The 15,438-nt window shown below is 39.1% G+C and overlaps 1 protein-coding gene across 1 annotated transcript in view; it reads right to left on the bottom strand.

Annotated features, from left to right (window-relative positions):
• CRISPLD1 (cysteine rich secretory protein LCCL domain containing 1) overlaps window positions 1-12,818 on the bottom strand; it is a 48,201-nt gene extending 35,383 nt beyond the window's left edge. The window contains exons 1-2 of the mRNA XM_019453310.2: window positions 12,379-12,818; window positions 11,101-11,420 (exon numbers count right to left, since the gene is read on the bottom strand). Coding sequence (XP_019308855.1) covers window positions 11,101-11,358 — 258 coding nt within the window. The 5' untranslated portion in view covers window positions 11,359-11,420; window positions 12,379-12,818. The remainder of the gene's footprint in view (window positions 1-11,100; window positions 11,421-12,378) is intronic.
• Window positions 12,819-15,438: the final 2,620 nt, after the last annotated feature.

Genomic DNA, 15,438 nt, shown 5'->3' with positions numbered 1-15,438 from the left:
ATTCTAACATGTGCAAAGGTAAGCAGGCTTGGCAAGATCTGGAAAAAAACATCAAAAAACCCAAGGTATATGGAATCATGGCACAGGTGCTCCTGTGAAATACTGATGCTTTTTATTTGTTTAGTTTTCTGTGTTCACAGAACACTTGGTGAACCCTTGCCCTTTCTTTGTAGGCAGGAGTCCTGATGCTCTTATTCCATCTCAATCCAGAGCTACGGCTCTCCCAACACCTCTAGAACTTTGGTATCCCTTTTCTGGACAACATCCGGTCTCACTATATACAGCCACTCGGTATTTCAGGTATGGATTTGCCATGTCTGGAGGAAATATAAGATAACAGTTTTATGTTTTTCTCCCAACACCTTGATTGGCTTGCCCCATTTGCAGGATTATTGTCTATTGTCTGAGGTAACACACACACGTGGGGAAGTCTCTGAACAGAACTCTCATGTTCATTCCTGGGCCTTATCTAGTTGCCCGTCCATACTTGCCCAGTTTGAAATTCTGCTTCCTCCATCTTCACTCCTATGGCCTTTATTGTTTATTCTGTCATTGACTGCATCTCACTTTTCACTATCCTGCAGAACCGTGCCATTGACTGATTTTAAGATTTCATTTTCCATTTCTCCTCCAATTAGACTGACTTAAACATTAGGCATTGGGGATTTTATCATTCAAATGTCTTCACCTTTTTGGTTTCTTAACACTTCTTAAAAGAGTGAAAAGGAATTTCTGTTGTCTGGCATTAGTAGTTACAGCTGCTACCTTCTAAAAATGGAGAAGGTGAATGATAGTTGAGGAGGGGAAAAATAAAGAATGTGAATTCCAGAGTCAATATTTCATGTCCTCCAGAGAGCCCAAAGTCTATTCGAAGTTTCAAGTCCTCCAGGGAGCCTAAAGTCTATTCCCAGACAGTGCTGCCACATCACCTGGGAGCTTGCAGAATACTGAGGCCCACACAGACTTACTGACTCAAAATCTGTATTTTAACAAGATGTCCAGGGCATTCATATGCATATTAAAGTCTGAGCAGTGCTGGACTAAAGCACCTTTATTCCTATTCCCCAAATCATACCTAATTGCTTTTCCATGAAAAATACTTGCTATCCTTAATTTCCTGATGACTGATTTCAAAATTGTCTATCTACCAACCTGCTTAGGAAAAACCTAATAACAACTCAGATTCCTCTGTATCCCTCACCTTCACATTAAAGCTATCAACCAAACCTTCAGCAATGGCGTCAAATCATATCCTGAAACAACCCACCGCTCTCCATCTTTACCACTTATCCCCCTGGTCCCAGTCACCATCATCTCACATTCAGAATATAGCAATGGCTTTCTGTCTCTCTGCTTTCAACCTTAGCTCTCCTGTGGACCATTCTCCATAATGAAGTCAGAATAATTTTTGAAACTGGAAACTGACCAGGTCAATCCCTTGCAAGAAATTTTCCAGTGGATTTCACTCAGAATAAAATCCAAGTTTCTCCTCACCTATAACCCAAAAGGACTTCTGGCCCACGCTTATAAGTCTACTTCATTTTCTAACACTTTCCTCATCACTAAATAAAATTCAGTCACACTAGCCTTCTTTGTGACCCCCCACTTCATTTCTGACTTAGAGACTTTGTGTCTGGCATTCCTTTTGCCCAGATCTCTGTATTTTTGTTTAGCTGACTTCTTCTTGTAACTTAGCTCTCAGCTCTAAAGCCACCAACTCACAGAAGTCTGCCCCAACCACCCGATAGGTGGGATCAGCTCCACTTCTATCATTCCCTACGATCTCATTCTCCTTATTTTCATTAATTTGTTGAACATTTTATACACTGATATATTCTCCAGCATCAAGAACAGTGCCAGGCATAAAAATGTTCAATCAGTATTTGTTGAATTAAATGCTTTCTCAAACACAAATTTATCAATAACAAATTGGTTTAATCAATTATAACAGCTTTTCTGTAACTTCTTAAAATTTTAAAGGCAACACATATATAGGAAAATAAGGAAAGGGTTCCTTAAATTTTTTGTTTTTGAGAGAGAGAGAGAGAGAACGCATGCATGAATGGGGGAGGGACAGAGACAGAGGGTAAGGAAAGGGTTACTTAAACATACTTATTATAATACCTTCACCAGACAATTCATTACCACTTGAATTTGTACATTTTCTTCCAATGAACTAGACATTATATATATGTATATATTACACACAATAATATATAAGACATATTTATGTCAGTTTAGTAAATATTTGGCTTTAATTGAATTAGTAAAAATCATTAAAATATGAGAATTTAAATTTTAAATCATGTATAATTATTTGTTTGTATAAGTTCTTAAAAGTACTGTGTGTGAGAGAACACAGCTGAACAATAGCAAAGAATGTTCTTGAACTAAATGTCACTCGCTTGTGTTTATAAATTATTAGATAATTATTTTGTTTTTAATGAAGGCATTCAGTAACAGTAATTGCAAAAAAATAATTATGCAAAGAAACTGCATTTTCCTATTGACCATCATTATAAATTTGGGATATGTTCCCTAATTGAATTACATCTTCTAAAACTAAGTTGAAAAATTTGGGTTAGAAAATGGTTAAGACTGCAGATACTACCTGGCCTATAGAACATGGAACAAACATGTTTGACAAATAAGTGAATGAACAAGCATGTTCATTTTTTCATTCTATTCTGCCCAACTACCCTTGGACCACTGGGACTTCACCTAGACTATTTTATCACACCTTCAGTGTGGTTGTTAAACTCAAGAGTCCTCATTTTACTTATCTTTATAAGCGGTATCTAATAGAGCTGATCAGCATTTCTGGCTTCCAGGACATCATGCTCCCTGTTTTGTTGTTGTTGTTGTTGTTATTGTTTTTTCCTAATTTTCAATTCCCTTTGTTGTTTCTCCTCACCTTTCTACCTCTACACTGTAAAGTGTCTCAAGGGCTCAAATCTCAAACATCTCTACCTATACTAACTTCCTTGATGATCTCATTTCTTTTCACGGTTTTAAATACCATCTAAATGCTGACAAGTGTTAACTTCATGTTCCAGATTAGCCTACACCACATGTGTCTAATTGCATTCTTGACAAATTCACTTGGATATTTAAGCTAAATCTTAAGTTTAGTATGTCCAAAATTGAGCTCCAGCTTTCTCTACCAAAAGCTGATCTGTCGGGGCACCAGGGTGGCTGGGTTGGTTAAGCATCTTACTTAGGCTCAGGTCACGATGTCACGATTCGTGAATTTGAGCCCCACATCGAGCTCTGTGCTGACAGCTCAGAGCCTGGAGCCTGCTTCGGATTCTGTGTTCCTTCTCTCTCTGCCCCTCCCCTGCTAGCACTCTGTCTCTCTCTCTCTAATATAAACATTACAAAAAAATTTTTTTTACAAAAAGACCTGATCTGTGTACATTCTTATCTTAAAAATACGGTAACTCCAATATTTCCAGTTCATCAGGCAAACTCTGTACAGCTATACACCACATCCAAAATCTGTTAACTCCAAAATGAAATAAAATCCTAATGACATACCCCATGATAGGGAAACTGGTGACTACTGGACAGGAACTGGACCACTGTCCTGTTCTGCTTCTCATGCTAAAATTCTCATCCTCTGTCGTTTATGGAGGGAGTGAGAGGTAGACTGGCTCTTAGGCAAGTGGGACAGGAGAGCAAAACACATGGGAAAACAGCAGGCATTCTTACCCTATAAAGCAGGGAGGCAGAGATTGGTTCCACCTCCTCTGATCTATTGGAATATGGTTGGCAAAATGTGTATCCACTAACTGAGTCATTTCTGAGATCTCTAAAACCATTGTGGAAACCACTATCAGTTGAACGATATAGTATCTTCCCCATTGATCTTCAAACCAGAATGGAAACTGCCACCAGTTTTCAAAAAACCATAGCCAGGGATTGAGTGGATTTCAAAATTGCACCTGATGCTGAAACTCCCAGCCTGCTGCTGCCTGGCTCACCAAGGCAATTTCATTAGTCTTGCAACAAGGCTTCCTTGAAAATTTCAAGACTGATGTTATGATTACAAAGGGGTTTTAGTGTGTGTTCACGCTCTTGTCACCTCTCACCACCTTCATGGCTACCAATCTATTCCTAGTGTTAGATGGATTATTCCAATAGCTTCATCTCCCTGCTCACACTTTTGCCCCACCTCCCACCATCTAACTTCTGTTCTCAACAAAGCCAGGGGATTCTGGATAAGTAGAAGATCATACCATTCCTCTGTCCAAACAGTTCAAATGGCTTCTTACCACTCAGACTGAAAGTGAGTTTTTAAAATGATTTTTATCTGTCCTGATCTCATTTCCTACATTACATCCCCCCCACCCCCACATCCCCACCTCCTGCCCTTCACTCTGTGTCAACCACGTGGGCCCTTTGTTGAATTTGGAGATTCAGGGTCTTCATACCTATTCTAGGCAAGGAAGAATATTTGTTGTGGTTACCACTGGGCCCTAGATGGTGCCTGCCATAATTGTAACCTCCAATACCTGCTGATTGAAGGAATAAATAACAACAACAATTTCAAAATATGGCATTTTTCTGGTTTTGAGTGTTCCATTCTCCTACTGAAACTACTTATCTTCTCTTTCCTTTCTAAGACCCTTGACTTGCTGCTTACATTTAGGAGGTATCTTTAATCTCCTAGAACTCCAAGGTAATTACTAAATTCTATAAAACTGGGCTGTAATGTCACTTTCTTCCTATGGGTATTGCCACTTACAATGCAACTTCTGAAAAGAAAAATACATTAATTTCAAGTGCTAATATCTTTAAAAAACAACAACTATCCATTCAAATTAAGGTTTTGTAAATTTTTAACTTCCATAGAGTAAGATACTGAAAATAAAACATAACTTTATTCTATTTAAACAATATTATTAAGATAAAGTAAAAACACTTTAGGAAAATTAAATCATCTATTTTAAATACAGAATAAAACATCTTAACTTTAAATAATTATAACATTCTTTGAACTAAGAAAGATATTTCATGCACTTTTAAGTGAATGTAGATTAGATTATACTGTATGTCAATAAAAGGTGAAAACATTTACTTTTTGAAAATTACCAATTTTCAAATTGAAAAGTATCAATATACAGAGAGATAAATTACCATTTGGGGAATCAAGGGTTGTAACAAAATCTTAATTGATGTGAATTCCTCCCACTTTCAGCAAGATAAAAAATGTGTAAACATGGGCTTTTGGCCAAATGACTTATGAAGCCATCATTTCATTATCTGCATTTATTCTGAGTATATGTAGCAGGTGGAAAATAATGTAAGAAAATACGGATTTATGAGAGTAAACAGCAACTCACAAGACAAAGATCACTATTTCAGGCATGGATTCAGGCTACAGACAGAAATAGGGCAGAACCCAGACTATTTAAAAAAAAAAAAAAAAAAGCTGATCTGTGTACATTCTGTCCTATATTAAAAATATGGCAAACTAGGTTGACTCATGTCTAGTTTCTGGGATCATGTGCTATACTGAAATATAGGAAAAACAAGAACAATAACAACAAAACTTGACTTCCCATGTTAAACATGGCCTTAGAAAGACTCTAAGTGACAAGCTGGAACCAAGTCATTGCAACATGCACCACGGGCCAAAAGGACTGCTGGTTGTTTGGCTCAGCGAACCTCTGGTTGCCTACCAGAAGGAAAGGTATCCAGATTCATTTTGTTCTACATTTGGAAAAGTGCAATGCCAAGGTGTACCCACAGTTTTGCCCATATGTGAGGTGACAGCAAACAGGCACAGCCATCAACCCTCCCAGCAGAATGTCTTTCAACAGTTCCCTAAAAGATGTGGAAATACTTATCTTAGTGAGAGAACAGCTTATGTAATTGGCCCATGTGTCCTTTTTTAGGTAAAATTTCTTGGTTGCTAAAGTACATTCTAGAGTTAGGTACACTTGGCATCACAGTGAACTATTTGGGATTTCAGTCACTCTTAATGTTTCAGAGGCTCATGTTAAAAATTTATAGCAAGAGGTAAATACCCATTTGAATTTCAGAACATTTGAATATATTTATTACTATCTCAGTAGCTCTATATTACAGGATAGTCTTTAGTATACCATAAGTATTTTAAATATTGAATTATCTGAAACACTTAATCCTTCATCTCTAGTATTTCCATTTTCTATGTCACTATCTCTAGTGTTGTTGATATCCTTCCTTTCAGAACTTTCATTATTTTAATTCCTCTTTCTTGCCTGTCCTCATATTTCATACTTATATATAATCTTACCTATTCTTCTATCCATCCTGTTATTCAACACACATTTATTGAACAACCAACAATATTCAATCAGCAAATATTTACTGAGTACTTCTGTGCATCAGGCACAGGGCCATAAACATAAATAAAGACTGATCCTTACCTTCAAGGATTTTAGTCTTAGAAATCACACATGTGAATATTAACTGCAACAAAATTTTAATATTAAAAACAGGTTTGAATAAAATATTTTAGGAGCACAGAAGGAGTAGGGCAGAGGAATAGGTGTACAAGAGAAAGCTTTGCAGAAGGACAACATTTGAACTTAGTCTTGAGTGAGAGATTGTCATGAGGAGATAGGATGCACAGACATTCTGGGCTCAGAAGAAATCAATGAGTAAAGAGGCACAGAAACATGAGGAAGCACAACCACCTTTAAGAACAGTGAATAGTTCAATGTGAACACAGAGTCAGATATATACAAGGGAGTTGAGGGCCATGGGGCAGAATTGACAGGATGTGCCTCATTTTATACATTTATCAAGGTGAACTTGAACTTTTGAGCGTCCAGAAGTTAACAGAAGTTAACAGAAGTTTTGTGCAGCTAAGTAACCACCACAGATTTGTTGGAATAAAAAGATTTAGTGACAGTGAGGAAGGTGGACTAAAGTCAAAATAAAGTAGGAACAGACTGGTAGAGTCTGTTGGGTGAGAAGGTGTGGTACCAATCTAAAGGTGAGATAATGAGCAAAGGTTAGCATGAAACGGAAGAGATGAATTCAAAAGACATTTCTGAGACAGAATCTACAGAATTTGACAAGTAATTGTGTATTCATGTTTGCATGTATATGTTATGTTAAAATGGGGAGAAAAAATGGGAGCATGGCAAGAGTTGGGAATGGGCTTAATCTTCCATTTTGTGGAGTATTTTGTTTTGTTGACAGAGGACTAAGCAGGTGTTAATGAGTTCCACTAAGAAAGAATCCAGGAAAGGAAGCAGGATCACAGGCAAAGGTGGAGGGAAAAAGGTAAGGCAGTTCATTTTCTTTTCAGACATCTGAAGCTTGAAGTAGCTGTGGAGTAACACCACACGGAGATGACTCAGAAAGCAGAAGGAAATATGTAAATGAAGCTCAAAGAGATGATGGTTAGATAGAGATATACACTATGCTATGGACTAGACACCATCAATATACGCACAGTATTTAAAGTCAAAGGAGTAAGGGAGTGCCTGGGTGGCTCAGTCAGGTAAGTGGTTAAGTCTGTGAGTCTTGATTTCAGCTCAGGTCATGGTCTCACAGTTCGTGAGTCCTGCATCAGGCTCTAGAATGACAGTGCTGAGCCTTTTTGGGATTCTCTCTCTCCCTCTCTCTACTCCTCCCCTGCTCACCTGTGCACTCTCTCTAAAAAAAAAAAAAATAATAATAAACTTAAAAAAAAGTTTTTAAGCCAAAGTAGTATAATGTCCAGCAGGAAGAGAGACGGCCAAAAGGAAAAACCTGAGAGACAAAGTTTTATGAGATCAGCAGGAAACAAGAACATGTTGATAATATAACCAGAAACGTAAAAGAACCAAATGATGAGGTTAAAAGCCATGGAAAGGAAAGGCTTGAAAAGAGTATGCACAACAGTATCAAATGTCTTATCTCATTACAGCTTGTGTTTTTATTCTTTACATCAATTTTTAAAAAAATTTTTTATGTTTATTTATTTTTAAGAGAAAGAGGGGGGGAAGGGCAGAGAGAGACACAGAATCCGAAACAGGCTCCAGGCTCTGAGCTATCATCACAGAACCCAAGGTGGGGCCTGAACCCACAAACCATGAGATCATGACCTGAGCCAAAGTCAGATGCTCAACTGACTGAGCCACCCAGGCTCCTCTTTACATCAATTCCACTACTGAGAAAAGCAATGCCCAGAGTGGTTGCTGACTGTCAGAGCTCACATACCAGCGAGTAGCAGAGGCAAATGTGAACTTGCTGCTATCTAGGTGCGTGGCTACTATTTTTCCCTTTAAAATCCATTGTCTCTTCAGCAACAGTTTAATTTGATTACCTAAAAGCTCTAGTTTTTCAATTTACCCTAAATTAAATGTGGGTAATATCTCTCTGTAAAGTGTCTAAAGTAAAAAATTGTATGACTTCTTATATGTGAGCTTTCAAATAGCCAATTATGGAGGCTTTCCAAGCATCACTGGTTTCTATAATCAATAATTCATCTCTGCCCTTACTGATTCTGCCACAGTTCTGTGCTTTCTTCCACCTGCTCTTCTTCCAGAAATTTCCCTGGATCTAGCATTTGTCTGTTTCTCTTCCTCTAGTTGAGATATGCCCTCCCCTCTTTGCCACAATCCAGGGTCCTGACCACCTTCCAGGAACACCATAAAAACCATCTTCCCCACTGATTAACTCCCACCATTAGGAATATTCCATTATTCTGTACTCTCTTGACATTATTCACACACTAGAGCATTGAATTTTGTGTCCTTGTTTATTTAACATTTTCAAATGTGTCTACTCTTCTCCTCAGTCTATAAGCTCTTCAAGGGCAGATGTGGCTTTCCAGAGTCCATTTTTAAACCTATTAGTTAAATGAGGATAAGAACAGGGGTAGGGATGGGATGTTAATAAAGGTGGATGTGGCTTGATTGCCATAGGTTCAAGGACAAAGAGTAGGCTAAAATAGGCACCAAGCATAAGTAAGGTAACCGGCTATTCACATTTTTAATGTGATATGACATATGGCATACAAATAGACAAAGCAGTGGCACCTAGAGGGTACTGCAGATTTTACAGGAAGCAGATCTTTAAGCCAAACTTTAATTTTGCTTTCTCAGAATAAATACACTTTAAATAAGTATTTGAATAAATTATATTCTCACAAAGTTGATCAAATGTGTACTTATACTGCTATGTACTACGTAAGTCAACAACATTTCAAATAAAGTAGTATTGTTCTTTTAAACTTCCCTTAAATGTGTATTCTAGAAAATGTTTTCCAGTATTACAGTTGGACAATGAAGTCCTCTGCAGCCCGTTAATGGCCAAGACACAGTTCCAGTGCTAACAGTATCTAAGGGCAACACAACATAAACCCTGGCTGGTTTCTACATCTGCATTTCAAGGATAGAATGAAACCAGCGAAACTAAAAAGAAACTCACAGAAACAGCCCAGACTAGACATCATACAATAGGTAGTTATTTTTTTTGGAAGTCCGACATGAAAACAATTACAGAACTGTTCTTTCATTATTTCCATATAACTTAAAACACACACAAATATTTTCAGGTTTCTTTTTGGGGGTTTGAACTCCCAAGTTCTTCCTTATTTTAAATACAAAGCAATGGAATACCTATGCACATGGAATAAGCATATGGCGGCCTCCTTGGAAAGGCTCCATAATTGGCTCTTTCTGTTTGAAAGCTCACAAATGAAGAAGTCCTAGAATTTTTTACTTTGGACAAACAGTTTAAAATACACAAAAAGCAGACATGTGAGACATTACCATGTCATATCCTACACAGATTTTTTGCAAAGAGCTAACGACTTTTCTTAGGAACTTTACTGCAACAGTATGGGGAGACATTAACATTAGCTATATGTCATACTAACACTTACTGAGATCTTGCAATATGCCTGATAATGAGCTAAACTTTACATAGGTTATGTTGTCAATCCTTACAACCCTCTGAGCATGCTGGACATAAGAAAACTGAAGTAGAGAGAAATTAAGTTGCCCTAAGTCACACAGCTAGTGACTATAAGTGCCAGACTTTAAACCCAGACCACCTGATTGTCAGGTCCTGATTCTTAACCTCTAATGAGTGCTCTTGAGTGCTACCTACTTTCTTCAGGGTAAATTTTTTTTTTTCTGGCAAAAGTTAAAATAATATAATGCTATATTTTGTAATGGGTAATGTGAACTTAGAATTTCTATCATGAAAGCTGCCTAAATAGGAAATACCCCTCAACACTATTTTGAATGCAGAAAGAAGAAAAACTAGAATGCTTTAAAATTAACTGCACCCTACATAAGCATTGCTATCACCAATGATTATTATCAATTTTTGCTAGTACCTTCCTAATTTTAGTATAATAAATGTTTAAAAAGTTTTCTAAATATTTCAGGCATAGAGTATTACACTAATGAGTTATATACTAATAGTTTTTTAAAAGTAAGTTTGATTCCCAAACTTGGTACTTAATTCTAAAAATTAATATGAGGTTTTTAGGATAAGTCACTTATTTTTTTTTTAATTCTTTGTCCAGGCTTGTTTTCACTTGTCAAAGTGCAAAGTGCATAAATAAATCCAGAAGAAGAAAAAAAGTCATTGCCAAAGCACACATAACATAAAGCAACCACAGAAATATACCCTTCACACTGTTATTTACATATTGGTAAGAAACATGGACCCTTTGGAAAGTTATCGACAATCTAGAAAACTGCTTCAGATTATTCTTCCTTGATTTTTCAGATCCACCATTCATAAGAAAGTTCCGTCAGTTAGGAATTAGGAAGTAATTGTTCTACTAACTCACTTAAAAGCAAATGCATCAGCTGTTCAGGATTGTCAGTATAGGAATCTTCCTAGTAAGAGTAGAATGTGAAGCTTTTAGTAGAAACATTGCATCTAAAGGTATTTAAGTCTACTCCGAAATTCAAAGCACTCTTAGAATAAAAGGAATCTAGTAAAAGAATATGCAGAGGAATATACTCCTGAAGAAAAATTTTAATTTCATACAAGACAAATGGTAAAGATTAAATAATAGCATGAGGTAATTTAACCAGGAAGACTGAAAGCATTAATAAACATTTTTTGTACATACCATTTGAAAAATTTCCTTACCATATACTGCATATTAGATGCTGTTGGATACACCTGACTTCGTAATTTATTATGAAGGTCCAAGATACTCTGCATGTCATTGTCTGTGATGGCCCTTTTCCCTCTTTGCTTGGCCATCCACCACTCACCATCCTCATCCATGTACTTTTCCAAAAGTTTCTCCAATAAAGTAGCATTAGGAACTACCATGGCTGGAATTGCTCTAGCCATGAATAGCACCGTGGTTACTCTGAGCCACTCCTGCGCGGTACACTTCATAATGAATGATCTCAGGATTTCCCCGGGAAAATCTCCAAGACAGGCTCTTCCACTCCTTTTGGCTATAACGACATGCAGTGTGATTAAGGTGAAAATCTAGGCAGATATTAATTTTCTAATAACAAAAGTAAAGTAACAGTAACAAAGGCCAGTTTGATTTGTTTATATAATCCCAAATGCCCCGCACTTTTTGAAATAATTTATCTCCAATCCATTTTTCCTCCAGAGGATTTTTCATAATGCATTGTTTCCACAAAATAGACAACTATAATTACCAAAATAACATGCACGAGGACAAAACAAATGGCAAAAAAAGAGTCAACCCTTCAAATTAATTTCTGAATTGAAAAGCTTAAAAGGGCTACGTATGTGTTAAATACAGCCTGCAAAGCGTATTATCTATTTACTGTGTTTTCTGTAAACACCTCCGTTGTAAGGTATTATTTTCGACCAGTGTCCTATCTCTAGTTCGCAGATACTCGGAATGCCCATCACATTCTGAAATTGTGGTGACTGTTTTAAAGTACAAAATGTCATCCACACATGTATCCACGGGCGCATCTAGAGGGCCCACGGAACTAATAGGAAATAATGGTCTGGGAGGAAGTCTCCTCTTACCAGGCGCAGGGCAAGAAGAATTCAATCATTATTTCCTGGAAAGTGTGCGCCCAACCTGTGGCCTGCACCCGAAAAAGCCAACAGTTCATCAGCAACTTCAGCTTTTCCTCCCACACGCCGCAGGCGCACATTCTTCACTTAACCCAAACGGAAAGCGCGCGACAGAAGGAGGAGGTGAAGCCCACAAAGTCACTTGCAAGAACAAGCTCCCGCAAATCTCATCGCTGCAGCTTTCCAAGTAGCCCACCCACATTCCGTGTCCGCCCATTCTCTACAAGCGGGCTTTTTTTTTTTTTTTTTTTTTTTTTTTTTTTTTTTTTTAACTGGAGGTTTAGAAGAAAAAGGTAGATAGGAAAGGGTGGAGCCTGACGACTCGGCAAAGCGTTTTAGAAATGCCTTTACCTCTCCAGCGTGAAGTTGCCTACGAGAGCGGAGCCCAACACGACGGCCGGCCTCCCGCAGCCGCCCCAGCCTGCGCACACGACTGCACACACACAGCCGGGTCGGGAAGGACCCGCGCGGCGCGTCCGAGGACGACGAGGGCGCTGACTGCGGTGGACTCGAGCCTGGGCCTCCGCGGTTCCGTCAGGACCTGGAGCAGGCGAAGCGCTCCGAAGTTAGAGCTCGAAATTGGGGCTGAAAGGGAGCCGCCCGGTTAGCTAGCCGGGGTGGGCGCCCGGGCTTCTCCGAGCGTTCTCCGCTAGAGCAAGGGGCGGAGACAGGAGCGAGGCTGGGAGGCGAAGGCTGGCGGCAACCTAGCGCTCCCACCCGTTGCCGCCGCGGTGCGCAGAGCCAGGCGCCAGGCGCTTCCGCCGCTCCCGCGAGCTCCCGGGCATTTATTGCGGTCCCTGCGCGCGCACGTGACGTGAGCGCCCCTCCTCGCCCACCCCCACCTCTACTCAGCCTGGCCCGCTGCCCGCTGTGGAGCATGGAGCAGCCGCGCTGTTTCCCCCCCGGCCCGGCGAAGCCTGGACGCTTGGCCTTTGTGGGCGTGCTTTGGGATTCAGAGGCCCGGAGTACAGGTCTGGACCCTGGCGGGGGGACGTATGCAAGGAGGGCCCCCACTCCTCCCGCCCCTCACAGCTCCTCTGCTTTCGGAGGCCTTCTTCCTAGTTCCTTCCAGAGATGCTAAAATGGCTTTAACTACCCTTACAGAGAAGGGGGCGCTCCAGAGAGCATGCAGAGGGAGCAGGGATGGGTTAACACCTTAGACACTAGAGATGCAGAAGAGGTACTGGGGAGAAGGGGACCCAGGACCCAGTTTTCCAGGACCCAGTTTTCCAGGACCCAGTTCTAGAATTGAGATGTTGTTCTTTTTGGCTCCATTAAACTCTTATGATGACCAGATGGGGAAGGGGTTTCATAGAATGATGTTGTGAGCTGTCACTTGCCTGACAGTTGAGAGTCCCACTTCGTCATCCATAAGATATGGGACGTTCATTTCCCAAAGTGACCAGAAGAAAAGGTGACCAGTGTTTTTTGGTTTTTTTCTTTTCTAGGAATGTAGATATTTTTGGCGTTGACATATAAAGGGCACCCTCAATTAATTTATCAGTGCTATACTAACGAATTAAAAACCCAGCTCTAGAACTGATAGGGAAATGAGTGTCAGTTTCCCTGTTGTCCGTGTTATTATCTGGAGTACTAAAATTACTAACTTTAAATTCACGGAAACTCATCCTACTGAATGTGGTGCTCCTTCTACAGGAAGGGTTTTTTATTAAGAAGCATTTGTTTAATTCATTTACCTTTGCTTTCCTTCTATAGTGAACCATGATTTTAATGCTTTACTTCTAAATGCTACAGTATATAGCATATGATCAAAAGAAGTAAAACATTTGACAGTAACTACCAAATCATCCCAAGCTGCTACCTGTCTCCTTCCACCATATAATTACACTTTATCAAACCTAAAAACTGAGATTTAAGCCTCTAGTTGAGTATGAGACCTTGCTTCTTCTCACAGTAAAGAACAGGGAAGCATCACCTATCGAGGGCACAGAAGGTGAAAGATTTTGGTGCACATATGACTTTCATAGAAGGTGTAATTTTGCAACTTCATAGCAGTTTAAGCCCAAAAGGCTTGATTTATACTTTTCAAAATTATTTATAACTCTTCTGCTCAGGGTTCAGAAAACTGGCTTTCTCTCCTGGAAACTACAGTTTTAATGTGGTATTGAAAAGTATATAGAGTAGCAAATAAAAAATCTTAGAAGTGAGGCACCTGGGTGGGTCAGTAGGTTAAACGCCCAACTCTTGATTCTGTCTCAGGTGGTACTCTCACAGTTTGTGGGATCAAGCCACATGGGACTCTTGTGCTGACAGCATGGAGCCTGTTTGGGATATTCTCTCACCCTCTCCCCTCTTCCTCCCCTGTTCTTGCTTTCTCTGTCTCAAAAAATAAATAAATAAACTTTAAAAAAATAAAAAATAAAAATTTAAAAATCTTAACAGTAATAGCATTAGTTGAAATTTTTTTAAATGCTTATTTTGAGGGAGAGAGAGAGAGAAAACATAAGAGACAGTGGGAGAGGGGTAGAGAAAGAGGGAGACAGAGAATCCGAAGCAGGCTCCACACTGTCAGCACAGAGCCGGATGCTGGGCTTGATCTCATGAATCATGAGATCATGACCTGAGTCAGATATCAAGTGTCAGACTCTTAACCAAAAGAGCTACCCAGGAGCCCCATTACTTAAAATATTTTTAAAGTGAATTTAAATTGGGAAGAAGGGAGTTAAGATGATAAGGACTTGAAGTTAAATGCATTTATATTTGAATGTTTCCATTATAAACCTTTCCACACAATATACAAATCATATACCTAAAGGCTTACATTAAAGAAAATTAGATTTGGTTTTAAAGTTTTAATTCCAAACTCACCAGACAAGGATAAAAAAGTGTGTATCCTTTGGCTCAGCATTTAAATTGGCTTCCAATTTGGTGCTGCCGGTCATATTTTTATGGAAAAGAATGATTCAAACATTCATTGTATTAAATATTAACACTTTGATAATACATCTGCTCATATATGATTTAATGTATGTGCTGCAAATATTTTGAAGAGCAAAATGAAACACAGTATTCTTGAATACTTAAAGATGATCACTTCACATTTTTATTTGTTGCTAAGAAATCTACATGCAGGGAGAGTGAACATCTGAGCACTGAGTGCATGTAAAAATGACACATTGGTTTGTGGCTAAGGATGTTCCTTGGAAAGCCATGTTTGTCTTTACGATTTCTACTGTCTTGTGGCAGACACTGTTGATTGCCTAACCGACAACCAGCCTTCCATCCCTTTTTTCCAAGCCTCCGGTATACTGGGGGTGGTCACCCTTTCACATGCTGTCAAACTGGCATCCTTAGGAGGTGAATGTTGATTAGTCAAAGCCAGTCAACACAATGTATCCCTGCTAGGAGTGATTGATTTAGCATGGATTTACAGGCAACAGTGGCTACTGA

The sequence above is a fragment of the Panthera pardus genome, unplaced genomic scaffold (genome assembly GCF_024362965.1).
Source record: "Panthera pardus isolate Hobbes unplaced genomic scaffold, ASM2436296v1 HiC_scaffold_7, whole genome shotgun sequence".
NCBI classification, from domain to species: domain Eukaryota; kingdom Metazoa; phylum Chordata; class Mammalia; order Carnivora; family Felidae; genus Panthera; species Panthera pardus.
Note: the sequence above shows the minus strand (reverse complement) of the source record. Positions and strands in the feature narration are given on the sequence as shown.